Here is a 21,548-nt window from a genome sequence, read left to right as displayed (position 1 = left end):
ACAGGCAGACAGAATGGCAGGCAGAGGCAGAGGGAGAAGCAGGCTCCCTGCCGAGCAAGGAGCCCAATGCGGGACTCGATCCCAGGACGCTGGGATCATGACCCGAGCCGAAGGCAGCTGCTTAATCAACTGAGCCACCCAGGCGTCCCTAGATACTGAAACTTTTTAACAGGCTACCCACTCATGAATTTGAGAACTTTGATAATCAGTGTTCCCCTATCAAATGTGAGATGAAGTTACTAGTCTTGACCTCAAATTCAAGTTGTAACTAATATTCAGTACTGACTGAAAATAAAAGGGAAGCCACTTAAAATTAAATAGTAAAGCATACTGTGATTTTTATCAAATTATATTAATCTGAAGCAATAAATGAATAATTTGTTCTGCTTCTTTATACGTAGCTCAAAGGACGAAAAACAAATGGTATTTTGGAGACTCTGTTTACTATTTTATGTTTGGACAAGCAGCTTAATAAGTTTGTAGATAATACATCTCTTTCTATGGATAGTGAACAGAAGTAGGCAAATTCCTGCAAAAGTTTTTTATTTCTTATTAACAGATGTCAGGTAACAACATGAGTAAGAGCCATTCAGTGAGATATCAATCCTCCTGTCTGACCTGATTGTTAATTTGATCCAGCGGTTCTGCAGCCCCTAGGCTACCTAATGGAACAATAAGAAAAGTAATGGAGTAATGAGTGTGTACGGTAAATATCTTAAGCAAGAGAAAAGCATATTGAACAAAAGCCAGTAAGTCCATATTCCTTAAAAGGAAAAATATATGCGTATCTGAATTAAATACGCAGAGAACACACTGGAGTGTGCCCAGTGGCAAAATTTCTCAAGTGAGGATCTTTTTATTATTTTTTTTTTATTAACATATAATGTATTATTTGCCCCAGGGGTACAGGTCTGTGAATCGTCAGGCTTACACAGTTCACAGCGCTCACCATAGCACATACCCTCCCCAATGTCCATAACCCAACCACCCTCTCCACACCCGCCTCCCCCCAGCAGTCTTCAGTTTGTTTCATGAGATTAAGAGTCTCTTATGGTTTGTCTCCCTCCCCATCCCATCTTGTTTCATTTTTTCCTTCCCTACTGACCAACCGCCCCCCGCCCTGGCCCTGCCTCTCAAATTCCTCATATCAGAGAGATCATACGATAATTGTCTTTCTCTGATTGACTTATTTTACTCAGCATAATACCCTCTAGTTTCAAGTGAGGATCTCCTTAAAAGTTTGAAATATACCACAACTTCTTTACCCATTCATCGGTTGATGGGCCCTTGGGCCCTTTCCATAATTTGGCTATTGTTGATAATGCCGCTATAAACATCGGGGCACATATATCCCTTTGAGTTACTATTTTTGTATCCTTTGGGTGAATACCTAGTAGTGCAGTTGCTGGGTCTCAGGGTAGTTCTATGTTGAACTTTTTGAGGACCCTCCATACTGTTTTCCGGAGTGGCTGCACCAGTTTGCATTCCCACCAACCGTGTAGGAGGGCTCCCCTTTCTCCACATCCTTGCCAATGCCTGTTGTTTCCTGTGTTGTTTATTTTGGCCATTCTGACTGATGTCGCCAGTCATTGTAGTTTTGATTTGTATTTCCCTGATGATGAGTGATGCTAAGCATCTTTTCATGTGTCTATTGGACACCTGTATGTCTTCCTTAGAAAAATATCTATTCATGTCCCCTGCCCATTTTAAAAAAATTTTTAAAATTTTTTATTTTTTCAGCATAACAGTATTCATTATTTTTGCACCACATCCAGTGCTCCATGCAATCCGTGCCCTCTCCAATACCCACCACCTGGTTCCCCCAACCTCCCCCCCCACCCCTTCAAAACCCTCAGATTGTTTTTCAGAGTCCACAGTCTCTCATGGTTCACCTCCCCTTCCAATTTCCCTCAACTCCTTTCTCATCTCCATCTCCCCTTGTCCTCCATGCTATTTGTTATGCTCCACAACTAGGTGAAACCATATGATAATTGAGTCTCTCCTGCCCATTTTTAATTGGATTATTTGTTTTTTGATGTTGAGTTTTGTACACACACACACACACACACACACACACGCACACACACAGAGAGAGAGAGAGAGAGAGAGAGAGAGTGAGAGGAATATTATTCAGCCATAAAAAATAATGAAATCTTTCCAGTTGCAACAACATGGATGGAGCTAGAGAGTATTGTGTTAAGTGAAATAAGTCAGTCAAAGAAAGACAAATACCATATGATTTCACTAATAAGTGGAATTTAAGAAGCAAATGAACTTGGATGGGATGGGGAAGAGAGGAAAGCCAAGAAACAAGACTTTCAACTGTAGAGAACAAACTGATGGTTACCAGAGGGGAGGTGGGTGGGGAGAATTAGGTTGACATAGGTGATGGGCATTAAGGAGAGCTCTTGTCGGTGATGAGCCCCAAGGGTTGTATGGACATGTTGAATCACTAAATTCTACACCCAAAACTAATATTACACTGTATGTTAATTAACTGGAATTCAAATAAAAGTTTGAGAAAAAGAAGTTTGAAGTCGTACTTAAGACTTAATGTTTTGGCTTAAGGGGAAAATCCTTCACAAAAACAACAACAACAACAACAAAAGACCAAAAACGCAGTATTTAAGGAGTAAACTGTCCCTTGATGTCAAATATTCACCCATGGTGGAAGACTCACTTCTTCCTATGTAAGAAAAGTAAGTTAGAAGTTAGAAAAAGAGAGTTTGGTTTGGAAAGAGAGAGAGAGAGAGAGAGAGAATATGAGAATGTTTTGGGCTTACTTTTTTTTTTTAATAAACATATATTTTTATCCCCAGGGGTACAGGTCTGTGAATCACCAGGTTTACACACTTCACAGCACTCACCAAAGCACATACCCTCCTCAGTGTCCATAACCCCACCCCCCTTCTCCCAACTCCCCTCCCCCCAGCAACCCTCAGTTTGTTTTGTGAGATTAAGAGTCACTTATGGTTTGTCTCCCTCCCAATCCCATCTTGTTTCATTGATTCTTCTCCTACCCACTTAAGCCCCCATGTTGTATCACCACTTCCTCATATCAGGGAGATCATACGATAGTTGTCTTTCTCTGCTTGACTTATTTCGCTAAGCATGATACGCTCTAGTTCCATCCATGTTGTCGCAAATGGCAGGATTTTGTTTCTTTTGATGGCTGCATAGTATTCCATTGTGTATATATACCACATCTTCTTTATCCATTCATCTGTTGATGGACATCTAGGTTCTTTCCATAGTTTGGCTATTGTGGACATTGCTGCTATAAACATTCGGGTGCACGTGCCCCTTCAGATCACTAGGTTTGTATCTTTAGGGTAAATACCCAGTAGTGCAATTGCTGGGTCATAGGACAGTTCTATTTTCAACATTTTGAGAGACCTCCATACTGTTTTCCAGAGTGGTTGCACCAGCTTGCATTCCCACCAACAGTGGAGGAGGGTTCCCCTTTCTCCGCATCCTCGCCAGCATCTGTCATTTCCTGACTTGTTGATTTTAGCCATTCTGACTGGTGTGAGGTGATATCTCATTGTGGTTTTGATTTGTATTTCCCTGATGCCGAGTGATATGGAGCACTTTTTCATGTGTCTGTTAGCCATCTGGATGTCTTCTTTGCAGAAATGTCTGTTCATGTCCTCTGCCCATTTCTTGATTGGATTATTTGTTCTTTGGGTGTTGAGTTTGCTAAGTTCTTTATAGGTTTTGGACACTAGTCCTTTATCTGATAGGGGCTTACTTTTAAAACAGGGAAAACCATAAAACAAATAGAAGAGGGGGCTCTAGTGGCCATAATGAAAAATATTAAACCCACAGAAAAACAGGAGAAAGACAGTCCTCTCCTCCAAACAGGCATATTTTCGTTGTTGTTGTTCTGAATGATTCATGAAAGGGATTTCAGTAATTTAGAATATATTTAACTGATTTATTCCAAACTAGTTCACAAACAACTTTGTGCTTATGAAGTCGGATTTCATTTCCAATCGAAAATTGGAAATTTCAATTTCCAACTGAAAATTTCATATAGTTATGTATGTAAAAAGTGCACCAGAAAAGACAAGGTGTGAGAATTAATGTTTCATGTTTTTAGATGAGCATACAATCACCCTTCCATATACTCACTGGATATTAAACTTGCAAAACCAAACTTTCTAGGTAATTAACCTCTAAAGATAGGCATGAAATATTTAAACCATAGGTAACTAAGCACATGTATATGTTGATAAAATACTTTTTAATCCATGCTAAGGGCAGGTGTCATTTAATAGTGGACCAAAATCAATTAAATGACATTTTAATTTTTTTGTTGTTGTTGTTGGAAGTGGCATATTCACAACTTCATGTCTCACAAGTCAATATTTACATATCTTATTCAGTTGTCTTAATGACTGTTAGCAGTTTCACTTATTCTGGGACACAAACTTAAGTTGCCTTTAATAAATTCTGTTATTTTGTGGAGTAGACTGTATTTCAAATCTTATATTCATTGAAATTGGTTCCGTAACTTTACGAGTATATGCAGAAGGGTGTATTCTTTCATTATTATTATTTTTTCTTTCAGGAAGAGCAATGTAACCTTCTATAATTGTACTTTCTACCTTTGGGAACTGACACAGATTCACTGAAGCATACTTCAATGTAAATCATCTTTATTGCTGAAATTTAATTGACAGTGTTAGGGAGAAAAAGTCGCCATTGCTACCAAATTTCTGAACGTTTCCTGCATGTAACTTTGGGATTGTTGTTACTCACATAACTGTTTAGGCCCACAGAAAGAGGGGCTTGCACTTAAGCCAACAAGTAACAAGATGTAATCATTTAAGCTGGAATTGTTGGACCACAATTACCATGTTACTTAGTTCAAGTCCTTTCTTTAAATGTCATTAAAATAACAGAGACTGAAGAGACTTTCGAACAGTTGCCACCTCTTGTTGCTGCTATTAAATGAAAGGAGAAAATATACTCGTTTAGTATTTATATAAGGATTATACTTATAACAGCAAATAGACTACTTCAACGTTTAAATCAATCCTTAGTTTTCACCTTTAAATATTACACTACTTACATGTGCCATCATAAGGTGTTTTTGCAACACGACCATTTCCTTCCCAAGTTCGCTCTGTTCACCAATAAGAAAATTTTCCTGATTCTTCTCTAAGTCTTCTTTACTCTAAAACAAAAAGCCTAGTCCAGTTACAAACCACCATTTTTCTTCTTATGTTCAAAACATGCAAAACTAAATTTCAAAAGTACTACATTTTTTAATATTCCAGTGATGTCCATTATCTTATTTGAAATAAAATTCTAAATCACACAGGTAAGACCAAAACATTCACTAAGAAATATTCTAAATATTAGATTCGAGTGAATAATAAGAAGAATCATCATCATCATCATCATCATTATTATTAATTATTATTATTTTAAGTGGGCTCCATCATGGGGTTTGAACTCACAACCCTGAGAGGAAGACCCGAGCTGAGCTCAAAGGTTGGGCGCTTAACTGACTGAGCCACCCAGGTGCCCCAAAATACTCTTATTTTAGGAGACACAACTACAGTACGCTTTGCTCAAAACAATGGGTTAATGTCTAGCAGCTAAGGTCAAGCTCAAAATAGACTCCAAAATAGAAAAGGAGTGGGAGTCCCTATCAACAATCGCTGTTTTTGAAATCCAGTAATGAGCTTTCTAACGTCAGGTAATGACACGTTTATTATCAGTAATAGTCAACATAACATGATTTCCTTCAGGGGAATAAAATGACCTGTGATGTGTCCTCTACAACTTATGAAAGACACAACCCACTTTTTATATTTTGCTATTCATTCAACAAGTGCTGAAATAGTGTGTACCATGTAGAAAGTACCATGTTGAGTGCTGTGGAGGAATTTAAAAATGAATACACAATCTCTCTCATATTCGAGGGCCAAGAGCAAATGTAAACAGAAATGATACAAAAATCTTATGATAGTTATAGAAGCACAATTTGTTGCGGCTGCACAGCAGAAAAAGGAGATTAATGCTGACCTCGTTGGCAAAAGAGTAAGATTTCAATAGGTGAAGAAAGAGAAGTTAAAAACATTTCCAGGGGAAGGACATAAATGGAGCATAGAAGTAATAGTTTAGACGAAGCAGTTATCGGGAAGGGTGGGAATAAAGACAGAATGTAGCAAATAAAACTAAAAAGGGCATCATGTCATGGTGAATCTTTGAATATCTAAGAGTTTACAAGGGGGAACCTGCTGACAGGCTTTCAAGAGGGGAGAACTACCTCGTAGGAAGATAATACCCGCAGACCTAGGGAGGATGGAGAGATCACATGAGTGTTTAATAGTAGAAGCAAGGGACAATGAGGTCCTCAGCTAGGGCTGCAGCAGTGGGAATTCGAAAAAAGAATTTAAAGTACCACTGCAGAGGTTAAGTACCACACAGCCCAACAGTAACTGGAGGGGAAGGATAAGGAACCACAGGAGTCAAGGAAAACGGTAAATTTCCAACCCTAAGTGGTTACACTGGGCAATAACATTGAGAAGAAATAATTTCTGTTAGTTTACGAAACCTCCATGCCACCCAATAAATGGTCTTCACAGAGCATTAGAACAACACACTCTCCGCTTGGAAACAATTTTAATATTACTATTTAGTATATGTTCAATCCTAAGATTCTTTAAAGAATACTTATTTTGAAATTATATCACTAGTTCTTAAACATTCCAGTTAGTTTAGAAGAGAGACATTTCACCACGTATTTGAACAAGATTCTTTTAAGAACAAATTACATGATCATCTCAAAAGTCACAGAAAAATTATCTGACAAAATTCAACGCTCTTTCACGATAAAAACTCTCAACAAACTAGGTACAGGAGGAATGCATCTCACCATACTAAAGCCCACAGCTTTATGACAAGCCCACAGCTAACGTACTCAGTGGTGAAAAACTGAAAGCTTTTCCTCTACAATCAGGAGTAAGAAGACGAGGTTGCCCAACCTCACTACTCCTACTCAACATAGGTACCAGGGGGCCTAGCTGGAGCATTTTGGCAGTAAAAGGAAACAGAAGGCATACAACCTGGAAAGGAAGAAGCGAACTTATCTTTGCTCACAGGTAGCATGATTTTTTTTAAAGATTTTTATTTATTTATTTGACAGACAGAGATCACAAGTAGGCAGAGAGGCAGGCAGAGGGAGAGGAGGAAGCAGGCTCCCCACTGAGCAGATAGCCTGATGTGGGGCTCGATCCCAGGACCCTGAGACCATGACCTGAGCCGAAGGCAGAGGCTTTAACCCACTGAACAACCCAGGTGCCCCAGGTAGCATGATCTTATATGTAGGAAACCCCAAGGATTCCACACATGCAAAAATCCCCGTTAGAACTAATAAATGAATTCAGCAAAGCCGCAAGTTATCAAACCAACACACAAATGTCAGCTGTATTTCTACACACTAACAATGAGTTCCCCAGAAGTGAAATTAAGAAAACAATCCCATTTACAACCGCATCAAAAAGAGTAAGATACTTAAGGAAAAATGCTTTACCAAAGAGGTGATAGACTCGTCGGCTGAAAACTACAAAGCACTGATGAAAGAAATTAAAGACAACACACATAAGTGGAATGATTATCCCATGCTCATGGACAGGAAGACTTAATATTGTTCAAATGTCCATACCACACAAAGCAACATACGGATTCAGTGTTATCCCCATCAAAACCCCAATGCTATTTTTCTACAGAAATGCTTCTACAAAGCAACCCTACAATTCACGTGGATCCACAAAAGACCGTGAATAGCCAAAGCGATTCCAAGAAAGGACAACAACAACAAGCTGGAGCCATCACACCTCCTGATGTGAAAAATATATTCTAAAGCTACAGTAATAAGAACAGCTTGGTACTAGCATAAAGACAGATGTATAGGCCAATGGAACAGAACAGTGAGCCCAGAAATAAACTCTCACATATACAGTCAGCTGATTTTTGACGTGGGGGCCAAGGATACAAAATGAGGAAAAGATAGTGTCTTCAATGAATGAAGCTGGGAAAACTTTATGTCCACATGCAAAAGAATAAAAGAGGGTAGGTGGGTCGTCTCGCATTAGGTATCTTTAGGACATTAGAAACAATGACAATGACAAGGGTACCCTGACCAAAAACAGAAGGGGGATGGACAGGATTCCATCCACTCCCAAATGAGTGTACGGCTGTGTGAAGAAGAGGTCTGTGTCACTGAGGAGGATTCGCTAGTGTGGAAATACGACTGAAGGTAATCTCAATTCACAAGCTGATAGCCTTACTCAGGCTTTTTTCACTCTCATTTTCATTCTTTCATTCTCTGTGCTGTCTCTTGCAATTACAAGTTGGCATATGAAGCCACTCTTAGTCACGCTGATAACTCTGGAAGCAAATATGCCATGAAATACTTAACAAAATGCAACTGAAAATAAAATTGGCTACTTGCTGTTTAAGAAACATCAGCAGCACAAAGGAAACTAAATGACATCGAGAAGTGATTTAAAGTCTTCCTACTTTCAAGCTACAAAGTCATCACTACTCTCCTAAGAAAGACTGACTCTGGAAAAAATAACCATGATTAAGTTGTTAATAAAGGATAGGTCTCATGCACGATATGCATATTTCTTGGCAAAATTCCCAATCTAGCATTCCCTGTCTTGAGTAACAGCCACAAAACCATTAATGAATCTGAAAAGTAAAAGTACATTTAGCATTTATGTTAAATCAGAACAATGAATTCAAAATGGAAAATGCCTAATTGATTTTAATTGATTTCAAAGGCATAACCAAAATGTTTTTGACATGTATTAAGAAAGAAAAACAATTATTTTCTACTTCCATATATATATATATATATATATATATATATATATATATATTACATTTTATGAGAAGACATTGTGTTACAAAATTCAGCAGACCTTTAAGAATTGCTCATACAACTCTTTAATTGCTTGCATTCTCTGGCTCTGAACAATTCTAGAGCGTTGTAAAACCTTTTGTTGCTGTCGAAATATATTCTACAAATATAAAAGAAAAAAAAAGCTGTGATGGCCATTCTGGTGAAATTTAAAATCTCACAACAAAAAAATCTAGATTCAACTGGAGTAGTTTTTAAATAAATATTTTTTTAGTATCTTCTCTTTTATCAAATATTATGACTGAGTTTACATCATTTGTGTTTACCGGTAACATAGAAAAACACCACAATAGTCTTATCTGCTGGTCACTAAGTAGGAAATTTCCTTTCTTAACAATATTCAACTCATATATCTTATTCTTGTTGATTTTAAAATCCACATGCATGATCCCCCCAATAACCCTTCCATGATCTGCCTATTCCTCCACCAGTGAACTTGTTATATCCCTACTTAGCCGCTCACTTGCAGAGTCATACCTTGGATTTTTGTCAGCCCGATAACTGAAACACCTACATGATTTTATGAATGGCAAAGACTTACAGAGGAACTATGTACAGAAACTGGTCTGAACCATTTCAAATAAGCTTATTATAGAGGAGCTTACTTAAATCCTAAAAACAGACAAACAAAAAACAAAACAAACAAAAAACCTGTAAGTACTCTTATTATGCTCCCTTTTGTAGACGAGGAAACTGAGGTTCAGAGGAAAGCAGTTTGTCCCTGGTTTCACAGCTAGCATTTAGAAAAATCAGAACTGGATCCCAAAAATCACTGTCCCAGTGTCCAGGCTCTTGACCACTGGACTACGCTCTTTGCCCATTTTCCACAACATTCCACCTCTACCTCCCTGTGTTTGTGGCCGACTCTCCCTTTCCTATTACAGCTCAGTGCCCTGGCAGAATCTGACATCCATTGAATGAACACCTTTCACCGTCCCCTGTCTCCACCCTCTGTCCTCATTTTCACCCTTTCCAGATCAATCTATGGTCAACGGTCATACCTATACCTTTGCTTATATACCTTGCCCCCTTCTCACTCTGTTGAGGTACACAGCTAACGTCAGCCCAACCCTGGAAAATCCAGCTCTCCAGCTTCTCAGGTGCAGCCACAACCATGAGTATTAGTCTCATGTAAATTTATGATTGCTATGACACCCAACCCAACCTGGATGAGAATGTTGGTTGGCGATGGTATTTCCGTTGTCCAGTCACTGGTCCACTCTCAGGGAACAATTCCAGGACTTCTCCTTTGCCCTCAAAAAGCAACATCTCCCCCACCATCCTTACTCCTAAATGTGATACAGGCCAGTCCATTAAAAGGGAACCATGCCCTGAGCTCAATGACCCGTTCAGGAACGAGCAAATGACTAAAACTAGGTTACCGATGGCAGTCTGGGGGACTTTTCTGCCAAACCTGTGGAGAAAGGCTATCTCGGTACACTGGGGTTACTAACCTGGTGGTGAATCTAGGATTGTAAGATGCTGTCATGCTTGACCCCATGGAGAGGGCCTATCGGGAGACGGAGACAGAGCCCCAGACAGCACTGCCCAAGCAACATTTACCCAGACTCATTCAGCGATACCTGGTGCAAAACTCCCTTTGACACCTTCAGATAAACCAAGGGCATCCCTCTTTTGTACTTTGGCAAATGTCTGTCACTTGGAACTGCAGGAACCCCAACCAAGAGAGGAAATAAAGACCAAGGGCTACTGTGAGTAGGATGTGCGCCTATACTTTTCTGATTTCTCTGAGATCGGGGCCCAGCCACACAGCCAGCAATGGAAACAGGACTCTGGCTCAAATCTATGGGTCTAAAGATGTGGCTCGGCTCACCACTCCTACTCGAGACTTGGTTACTATAGATTAATTATAAAGCTAAGCCCGATACCAACAGCTAGTTTTTCTTCTTCCTCCTTGGTTTTCTGCACATCTGTATCCCACTCTTGAAACAAAGTTAGAAACTGCTGACAGTATTCGTGATAAAGCTTCTGCCTGTAAAACACAGTTATGAGTAAGTGTCATACTTTGTATCGTTAAGAAAAAAGTAAACCCACTCAAAACCAAATTGACTGAACATAAATTATACTATAAAGGGAGAAGGGGGCGATCACAGCTGACATTTTCTGATGGAAAACAGCAAAATGAAGTGGATGGCTTATTCCCATTGCTAACCCTCACTCACTCCTAACTGTCTAAGAGGGATGCTATCCCATATGACTTAGCTCTTGAAAACCAAGGAAGATTTATTGCATTATAAATGTTCCCCAAAACTGCATTTTATCTACAAGGGGTTTTGTTTTTACTTTTACTTTTTTCATTTTCATTCACCTGCTGAATAACATATAGGCTGTGGAATGATAAATAGATTCAATGAGGGTGTCATAGTCACTTATGTAATACAAGTTTCCCAAACAGTAACATTTCACTTTCTCCCCCACTGCGGCACAATAAAGATTTTTTTTTTAATTTTTAATTTTACTTAAATTCAATCAATTAACATACAGTGTATAATTAGTTTCAGAGGTAGAGGTCAGTGATTCATCAGTCTTACAGAACACCCAGAGCTCACTACATCACATGCCCTCCTTAATGCCTGTCACCCAGTTACCCCATCTCCTTACCCACCTTCCCTTCAGCAACCCTCAGTTTGTTTTCTGTCACTAAGAGTCTCTTACGGTTTGTCTTCAAAACAGTAAAGATTTTGTACAAAAGAACAGTGAACCCAATAGGGATACATTTAAAAATTACTCAAATATAAGATTGATCTTTTCTACATAATTGAATACAGCTAACTCTCACAAGACATTTGTCTCTTATTCAGCTCGCATACTCCAAGAATGAATGCAATTTTTTCTTACGCTAAGAAAGCCCCATTATAATTTGAAAGGAGAAAAATAGGGGTTATCTTTATTGACCTCTAGATAATACATCTCTTTTCAGTTATGGTGTGAACTCATAGGACTAAAGGAACTGTTTGCTTAGATAAAAATCAAGCCGGACGTATTTTTCAACAGAGACTCCAAAAGATAGAGGATAACAGTATTATACTGAATTAACTGGTCATCACAAATACTAAGAAATGACACACAGCTTCTGGTTCCAAAACCCAACAACATTACCTTTGCTCTTCCTGGGTCTTCCAAACACGCTCAATTTTCTGGTTAATGCTTTTGACAGAAGCTCTGGTATCCATCATGCATCTTTTTCTCTTTGCATAAAAAATCCTTTTAGTGTCACCTATATTAAGCATACGTAATTATTAACATTTGATGCTGAAAGCTATTCTTTGCAGTTTATTCAAGACAACACAGGCAATATTGGATCAGCAGCATTGGAAAGACAATTAGTGTTTTTTTTTTTTAAAGGCCTCACATCAAAAATCAAGATTATTCATCTTCAAGATGAATTCATCATTATTCAAGATGGTTTTTTTTCCTGTGAAATCTTTCAGTTACTCGTATCTGAATTCCAATTCATTTATATATATTTTTTTGCCTGCACACACCCTTTATTTAACTTATCCTGGAAAAAGAGCTAATAAACAAAAGTTACTATCTTCCAAAATGTGTAAAAAAAAAATGGGGGGGTGGGGTGGTTCCTCGATGACAGTCTTTAATTTTCTCTTGAAAAGACAGTTGTAGAGGCTAGTCTTTAATAAATGTATAAAATATCCTTCAAATGAAAGGACTCACTGAGATGGATTCTCGTTAGAATTTAATATATAAAACACACTTTATCATTCTATTTTAAAAGTGTCCAAAAGGAAAAAAAAAGTGTCCAAAAGGGATACAAATAAATAATGAAAAAAGGGTGTGTGTGTGTGTGTCTGTGTGTGTGTGTGTGTGTGTGTGTGTGTGTGTGTTTTCATTTAGCCAATGAGGTTTAACTATATTTGAGTTAAAGACAAATGACCATGGAGAGTTTAAGGAACTAGAAGAATTTATTCGGAATGAAAACACTTCCTAAATATGTTTTTAGTAAACAAATGGAGTTTTTCTTACATCATTTTTAAAAAGCAGCTTTGCAATTAGTGAAATTTTTAATACTTCAAAAACGCTTTCCTGGGCATTTGATTGTATGTTATGGATCTGCCATCAATAGCTATTTTCCAGGGATCATGAAAAGGCATGCTGTTCTACAACTATTTTCTATATCCAGTTTGCCACGTGTAATAATCAGTACTTTGCCACCACCAAGTAGAGCAAAGCTTTCAATACATACCTGCTTGTATGATTGATCCATACAGAGGACTCAAATATTGACTCGGACTCTTTACTAAGAGTCTTGCCCTGTAACCCAGTTAGTGTTTAAGGGACATCTGACAGAACGATTGGAAACTTTTAGGTCTATTCGTTTCTGATCACATATTAGTAGCATGCTGGCAAAGTGGTCTTTAGTTTTCCATTGCACAATTAGTGTAAACAACATGACAGAGACTTACTCAACAGGGTTCGATTTAAACTTCTGCACCAAAGAAAATAAATAGAAAAAAGTCAAGGAAAATGACTACAATGAGAAAATTAAAAATTGATATTTAAAAACTGACCTGTCACCTCCTCTGGGACACAAAGTGGAAGAGAGATTATTTTGTGCAATGTTTTCTAAGAGCCCCACAGTCCATCAAATGTACCCATGTGTAAAATAAAAGCATCACTCTTAACTCACCACTGGCAGTCCCATTCTCTACACATCCATGATAAAACGGACAACTAAGGAAATCTATGAAGCCAAATCACACTAAATACTTAGGGAAAATCCTGTGTCTGAGAACAAGGTATGAAATGTCAGTGTTGTACTCCATTGAAAACATTTCCCGTCACTATGTATTATGGCTCAAAACAATTTACTTGTGTTGAAATAGCTCCTAAATCATACCTTCAAATCTTTCCAACATATTCTGTAATTCATTCCTGTAAAGAAATGACATTAGGTATTTAATTAAGGGTACCTAAAACAGCATGCTTGTTTTCTGGATGAAATACATCATGCCAGGTGCTTCACATACAGTACTTGTTACCTGAGCCAACTTTATTATTCTTAAAGTACCTTATGAGTCAAGTGAAAAATGCTTTAAACACGTTACCCAACATCTGCCAGAAATGATCCTGCTGGAGGACTTCTTCCCCAGTAGTTATCAGTTACTGGATTGTTTCCTGCGTTGAAATAAAAGTGGAAAACATTTGAAAATGAAGTATGCTGGTGGGCATTAAGGAGGGCGCGTGATGCGATGAGCGCCGGGTGTTGTAGGCAACAGAAGAATCGCTGATGAACGTTATATCACAAACCAACGGTGTACTACATTGGCTAACTGAACTTAAATTTAAAAAAACAAAACAGAAGAAGAAACAACAAAGTGTGGCCTTTGGGGGTCAGTTGTCAGGGAGCAATATCCTCAACTGTGGAGTGCTTCAGGCCTCCCTCTTGCAAACACAAGGTTTTTAAGGCAGCCATAGGAAAGGCAGCATGCCCTTGCGAGGTCCGATGCAAGTAGATCAGGGACCAGGACCACGCGACGGAGACAGCGTTACGAGTCTTTCAAGGTTAATGCCAGAGTACATCACCCAGCAGGTGTGAGATATTTTGGAAAGAAGGACTGCCGGGGGCGGGGCGGGGGGGGGGGTGGTGGAGCAGAAGAGCTGCTATCTAAGCCTCTGTAATATCCTGGTCTGGGACAGGAGGATCAAGGGGGCAGCCTCTGGTACCTGCAACTGCTTTTTACATACGCGTGCGCGTGCAAACACACACACACACACACACACACACAGGCATGCACGCATGCACGCACGCACGCGCGAGGAATTTACTGTTTGCAACGCTGAGGACTCCGAAGCAGTGACCTGCCGCGTGTGCAGTATCTACACGCGCCATCTCTGCAAAGGTGTCAGACAGACAGTACCTTGCACCTCTGGCCCGCTCAGCTGTCTTCTCTCTTGTCTCCCAAAGTCATAGGCTGCCATACCCTGAGCCTCCACGGGGGCCTTCGCAGCTCTCCCCAGGCGCTTCCTCCCAGCCGGCGGCATTCCGAGGTGTCTTCCGAGCTCTCCCGCACCTTGTGAGCGCAAATACGTGTTAAAGAAATGGGGACACGGTCAGGGAGCGATGCCAGGCAAGGGTCCCCTGCGCAGATCAGAGGGTGTGTGTCCTCATGTCTCTTGTTGGACCAGGACGGGGCAAAGACGACGCGGCCGGCGGACCCCTTTCCCCTGCCTTCCCGTTCCCCACCCCCTCACCCCTCCCACCCCCCCGACTCCTCTGCGCTCCTGGCTCCCTGCTCGCCCCCGACCCAAGGCACGCGACCCGACCCGGGACATCTCTCTGACTGTCAGGACCTTGCGCCACATTCTTGCTCCTGCGTTGGGACAGAAGCCATCCCCACCCCGTTCGGGGCCCGCGGGACCATGTGCTGGCCTGGAGGCCCAACCGTGGCCGGGACAAAAACAAGGGTCCCCTTGGAATGGATGGGGAATAAACCGTTCTGCCCCCGTCCGGGGACGGTCAGGTCTAGTGGTGGTGGGGGAGGGGGGGCCTCCTGGACGCTCCATCTGGACCCCAGGACGACCTCAGGAGACCAAACTGTCCTGCCGGGTCGGCCAGGCAGGAGGGCCAGAGGCAGACGGCCCCTCCTCACCAGCTGTGACCCTCCCAGGAAGTGGGGACCCCGCCCGGCCGGCCCTGCCAGCCCGGCCCTCAGGGGCCTCGTCGTGTCCTGTCGGAGTCCCAGAGGACCTCATGGGGACATCACGTCAGAGGTGAGCCCGGCCGCCGCCGCCCCACACCCTGGTCCCCTCCCGTCTGAGGAGACCCCCCCCCCCACGGCCACACAGTGCCCCCGGGTCCGCCTCCCTACACGCCGGGGCCTCCCTGAGGGTCCCTATGCCCCACCCCCGTCCTCTGTCTCTCTCTGTCCCTCCCGCCATGCCTCCCGTCGCACAACGACCTCCACACCACGTCCTCGGCGAAGCTCCTCCAAGGGCGTCGTGAGGGAGAGGCGGCAGCCAGCCACGCCTAGGCGGGAGCGTCGCTGATTGGCTGGCACAGCGCGCATGCGGGAGGCGGGGCCTCGGCCGAGACACGCCCCCTGTACCAACCGCCGTCCAGGCACTCACTGGTCCTGAGGATCGAGGATCGAGGATCGAGGATCGAGGGTCGAGGGTTGAGGATCGAGGGTCGAGAGTCGAGAGTCGAGGGTCGAGGGTCGAGAGTCGAGGGTCGAGGGTCGAGGATCGAGGATCGAGGGTCGAGGGTCGAGGTCCGAGGTCCGAGGTCCGAGGTCCGAGGACCCGGCTGCGGTTCAAGGACGTTACACAGGTCATCTTCCGCGGAAATCACAAAAGGATACGGGAGTGTGGAACAGGTCGGTGCTCAAGCCTCCACCTTCCTGACCTGGGACACTTGGACAATTCCTACTCCGTCTCCTCCCGGGGCCCTTCCCACCCACTGCTTCCACTCCCAGAGGAATAGCCATCCTCCTGCTTGCCCTGTGTAAGCCACCCCCGCCCCGCTTTCTAGGGTGTTTTGTTCGTTCGTTTGTTTGTTTGTTTGGGTTTTGTTGTCATTGTCGTCGTCGTCGTCGTCGTTGTCGTCGTCGTTGTTTGGGCTGGTCGGCTGGTTGGTTTTTGTTTTGTTTTAGAGACCCGTGTATGTATCCTTGACGGTCCTGGCCTCCTGGTGTGCTGCCTGGATGGTACAATAAACTGTATCACGTTCTGCCTCGTGCCCCGCCACTGCCTTCTTCACCCGACACTGCGTCCTAGCGGTGTCTATACTATCCCGCGGAGCCCTACTGCTCTCCTCTTCCCTGCGGCAGCGCACGCCACTGTGGGACGGCTCCCCAGTCCGTTCATCCATTGCCTTGTCCGTGGACATGTGGATACTTTCCACTTTAGAGCCCCGAAAAGCAGTGATGCTGGGAACACTCTGATGCCTGGCATACGTGCAAGGGTGTTTCGCGGCGCTTAAAGGAGTCCACGAGCTCAGAGCCGGTAATGACCTGTTTACAATCCCACCAGCAGAGTGCAGCAGTTCCTGTTTCTCCACTTCTACGCCAACACTTGTTATTCTGTTGGGTTTTTTTGGGGGGGGGGGGCGACAGGGTTGCTTTTTGTTTGTTTGTTCGTTTGCATTCTGTTGGTTTGTTTGGTAACAGGCATCCCAACGAGTGTGAAGTGCCACCTCCTCGTGGTTTTGATCTGCACCTCGCTGCTGATTACTCACGTTCGGCATCCTTTCATGTGCTTATTGGCCATTTGCATACTTTCTTTGCAGAAATGTCCAGTCAAGTCCTTTGCCAACTTTTTAATCTGTCTTTTTTCCTTTTCCCATTGTGGCTGAGTCATAGGACCTCTTCTTGTGTTCAGGATTTTAATCTCTTATCAGATAGACTGTTTGGAATTATTTTTATCCATTCCACGGGTTGCCTGGGCGCTGTGTTGATAATGTCCTTATCAACACACATTTTAAGCGTTGTTGTTTTCCAGTTTATCCATTTTTTCCCCTTGCCTCCTGGGCCTTTTAGAATGAAATTGTCTGAACCCTAAGGTCATAAAAGTTTTCTCCTACATTTTCTTAAAATTGTTTCAAAGCGTTACTTTGCATTGTTTTAGTCTTTGTTCATGCTAAGTTGATTTTTGTGTTCCCTGTCAGAACGTGATCTAATGCCTTTTTTCCTCCCGTGAAAAAATAATTGTGTCATCTTCATTTATTGAATGCTGCCCGCTTTCCCCGCTGTCAGCTGTGCCACGTCTGTCATACGTCAACATTCTCTATGTCCCTGATTCTGCTTCTCTACCCTGTTCCACCGGTCATTTCGTTTACCCCGCGCCAAAACCACAGCTTCCGCTAGAATGAAGATGCTAAGTCAGATCCGTCTGACTCTGAATCCGTGAATATTAGCTTACACTGTGATGCCCAAGTTTCTTCAGCCGTTCCTCACAGCCTCCACAAGAGGGTCTACTCTACATATGAGGACACTTAGCGTCTTGACTCCTTTGACTCCCCTTTTGTCCTCTCCATTCTGAGCTTCTTACAGTTTCCTCAAGCACACCATTGCTGTTTCCTGCCACTGGGCCTTTGAACAAGCTCAGCCAGCTTCTCTGTTGGGTCTTGCTTGACACTCCTTCCTTTGCCGGCCACCGTGACTTGTGCTGCCTCTCTCCTCTCACTGCACTGCCATCCAGTCATCTGCGTGCTAATGAGACTGTACTATTTTGCCTCAATTTGACCATGCGGGAAACCTGCACAACTCTACCAACCAGATTGGGAACCTACAATTCATATTGGCCACTGTCTGCCCATTAAAAAAAAAAAAAAAACCAACAACACTTCTGTGGGCTTTACTGCCCTTTGAAAGTATACATACCCATGACTCATTTAATTACCTCAATAACCCTCTGGAAGATGAATTAGTGTAAGGCCAGATTATAATTTAAGAGGACGAGGATCAAAGAGCACAAATGTTTACCCAAGTTTGCAGAGCCGCGCAGTAGGGCTAGGGCCAGACCTTTGGTATTTTGACCCGTTGCTGTCCCCTGGCCCTTGCCCGTCACTGTTTTGTGTCACTTTGCCTCTCTGGGAATAAACCACATCTTCAGCTGTAAATCATGATCTCCAGCAGTGTTGTCTCTTCCAGTAACACAGAAAATGGTTTGAAGAGTGTCACTGTAGACGTGGAGGTCCTTTACAAAGTTGTTGTTTTTGACGTGAATTTCAAAACAAGTTAATGGGGGAGGTACTATTTTTGACATTTTGGAGGGCACCTAAACGTTATGAAATGACAAACCCATTGAAGAGTTCGTGCAGACCAGACCAGGTGACAAGCAAAAGGGGGCTATCCTCGGCAGGGCAAAGATCGGTAGTTCAACAACGCTTTTTCCGGTTCCAAATTTTCAGGGACATTCTGATTCTCTATGGCTGCCACGAGGAGGGGCATCTGAATTTGTAGGAAGCTGCCACAAGGGGTTTGGGTAATTGATAAAGATAACGTAAGGTAAGTGCTGTGGAGGGTCCTGTACCTACCTAAGCATTCCATCCCTGACCCTTTCATCCTTGCTGCCAGAACCTTGACCCCACCGCATAGAGAGGGAAGCACATGGCCCAGTCCAGCTCCTGTCCCAGATGACACCGGTGGCATTCCTAGGAAAGCTTCTTGAACTGGAAAGACGCAGCTGGTTCCCCGCTTTGATCTTTCCCCTTTCTCTTGCCAGCCAGCAATACAGATACAACGTCCGTGTCCTTGGAGACAAAAGCCACAGCTAAGCATAGAGGGACAAGAAGGAAGAAAGATCCTGGCTCCTTGAGCTGTGGTACCAGCCCTGAATGACGTATTCCTACTGTGTGTCACCAGGAGTAAAGGTATTTGTCTGAGCCACTATTCAAAATGCAGTAAAATGCAATTCATAATGATAGAGCAGTGCACAACTGAAATTTATATTTACCCAACTCGTATCAGGTGCGGTGGACTGGTCACTGTAACTGTTAAGCCCAAACACATTTAATGACTCAAAACTACTTCGTTTATTTCTCCTGTAACATTTCCGGGAAAGTGAGTATGTCCTCCCGGCGGGCATTATCCGTGCACGTCTACAGGGACCCAGGCTGTCAGAAAGTCTGCCACGTTCAACACGTGGCTTCCACGTTTGCCCTGGAGGTGGCCCGCTTTGCAGTTTGCTCAAAGGGGAAAAGAGCAGAGAGGTGCACCAGGTACAAGGTTTCTACGAGTCAGGTCTGGCCGTGGCACACACCATTTCCGCTGACATCCCATTGCCTGGCTCTCAGTCACACAGTCGCATCTAACAGCAAGGAAAGCTGGGAAAGGATGCCTAACTGGGGGCCCAGGACTGCAAGATTTTACAGGAGTGCAAGGATTTTAGGTGGAGAGGAGTGCAAGGATTTAGGTGGTGAGCTGGAAGACCCTGCAACCTGCGCCTTTCTAAAATTAATGTAAAACTTGACCACATTGGGTTTTCTTAAAGGGAAACTCACAAAAATGCTCAAAGCCTGAACTGAAAGTCCAGCATGAAATTAAACAAGGCCATCCCACTTTATGGACTGTGAGGCAGTGAGCTAATCTCTTGACTTCTCTAAGCCTCGCTGACTTTCTTACTATCTTAAGGGCACAACAATAGTATTTGTCTCATCATATTTTGGGTGAAATTAAGGGAAGTAATGCATAAAAACACTCAAGGGCACTCAATAATATAAGGCAAGCACTCAAGTGTTAGTAACAGTATAATGACATTAATGTTCATAATTAATTCTATTTCATTGTGAGTATGTTATAATAATTGTTATTTGGCCATTATTATGGCCACTTCTTTTAGCCACTGGTACACAGTTTCCTGAATATCAAACACTGAATGCAAACTTGTGCCTGCCGCATATTTGAAAGCATAAAAAACAAATATTTTCATCATCAGGAATACATATAACATTTCATTAACAAACGTGGATTCGGGATGGGAAACGTACCGTTTAAGTATACGAATTATTTAGGGTATGTCAAATGTCTCAAGGGCACTCTTATCCTTTCAGGCAGTATTATTTCTCCCACAGAAGTCAGAGAGGACGACAGATGTTTGAATAAAAGCAAAAAAACCTGTGTACCGTTCTGGTTGGCCCCTCTCTTCTTTTGTCCTTCCGCTCTCCCTGTTCTCCTTTGGCCTCCATAACTGCACACTCTCCCGCTATCCCCTTTCATTCTGGCAACTTCTTATTACCATTGCTAGCTCCTTCTTTTCTTTTTTGAAGATTTTATTTGTTTGTTTGTTTTATTTTACTTTTATGTATTTTATTTAATTGATTGATTGGTTGATTGATTTATAACTTATTTATTTATTTGTCGGGGGGGGGCGTTGGTTCACAAGCAGGCAGGGAGGCAGGCAGAGGGAGAGGGAGAAGCAGGCTCCCCACTGAGCAAGGAGCCTGACAGACAGGGGACTCCATCCTCGGACCCCAAGATCATGACCTGAGCCGAAGGCAGACGCTTCACCGACCGAGCCACCCAGGCATCCCGCTAGCTCCTTCTTTTCAAATGAGCCTTCACGTGATGGCGTTCCTCAGGACTTGGTTTTACGTGGTTCTTTTCTCAACTTATACCCTTTCCCTAAATGCTTCCGTGTATGCCCATGGTTCCAATGGCCATTTCCATCTGAGTTTCTCAAAGTGTGGTGCATGGGATCGCCTGTATCAGAATCACGGAAAAGAGAGGGTTAAAAAGTCCAGATTCCTTGGATCTGTCCAAGGCCTGCCCAATCAACTGTGTGGGCGGGCCCTGGGATTCTGCATTTTAAATAAATTCTCCAGGTTGCTCTCAACCCGACTAAAGTTGGAACCCCTGTATTTGTCAAGGAGGACCTGACTGTCATTAACAACGGCAGCTCAACACCTCCATCTGGTGGCTTCCTAACACCACTGTCTTTGTTTTGCAAATGTAGTCCATGGATGTTAGAAAACTATTAAAAATGTGAAAAACCCATACATACATATAATAAAAAGAGTATATCAAAATTAAAAAAAAAAAAAAAACCAAAACCTGAAGACAGGAAAGAAATAGGAACAGAGGACATTAGGGGAGTATCTGCTCCATGAATAACCAAGATTGAGTTG

The 21,548-nt window shown here is 42.5% G+C and overlaps 1 protein-coding gene across 1 annotated transcript; it reads right to left on the bottom strand.

Moving 5' to 3' along the window:
• Positions 1-4,699: 4,699 nt before the first annotated feature.
• LOC116583647 (synaptonemal complex protein 3-like) lies at positions 4,700-15,932 on the bottom strand. The gene is made up of 9 exons (XM_032331744.1): positions 15,891-15,932; positions 14,842-14,994; positions 14,029-14,098; positions 13,821-13,855; positions 12,065-12,182; positions 10,838-10,937; positions 8,946-9,044; positions 5,078-5,182; positions 4,700-4,949 (listed from the first exon to the last, which is right to left on the bottom strand). The coding sequence occupies exons 2-9, from the start codon at positions 14,963-14,965 to the stop codon at positions 4,896-4,898; spliced, it is 705 nt and encodes a 234-aa protein (XP_032187635.1). The 5' UTR covers positions 14,966-14,994; positions 15,891-15,932; the 3' UTR covers positions 4,700-4,895.
• Positions 15,933-21,548: the final 5,616 nt, after the last annotated feature.

The sequence above is a fragment of the Mustela erminea genome, chromosome X, assembly GCF_009829155.1.
Source record: "Mustela erminea isolate mMusErm1 chromosome X, mMusErm1.Pri, whole genome shotgun sequence".
Classification (NCBI taxonomy): Eukaryota; Metazoa; Chordata; class Mammalia; order Carnivora; family Mustelidae; genus Mustela; species Mustela erminea.
This window is presented reverse-complemented; position numbering and strand designations above follow the sequence as displayed.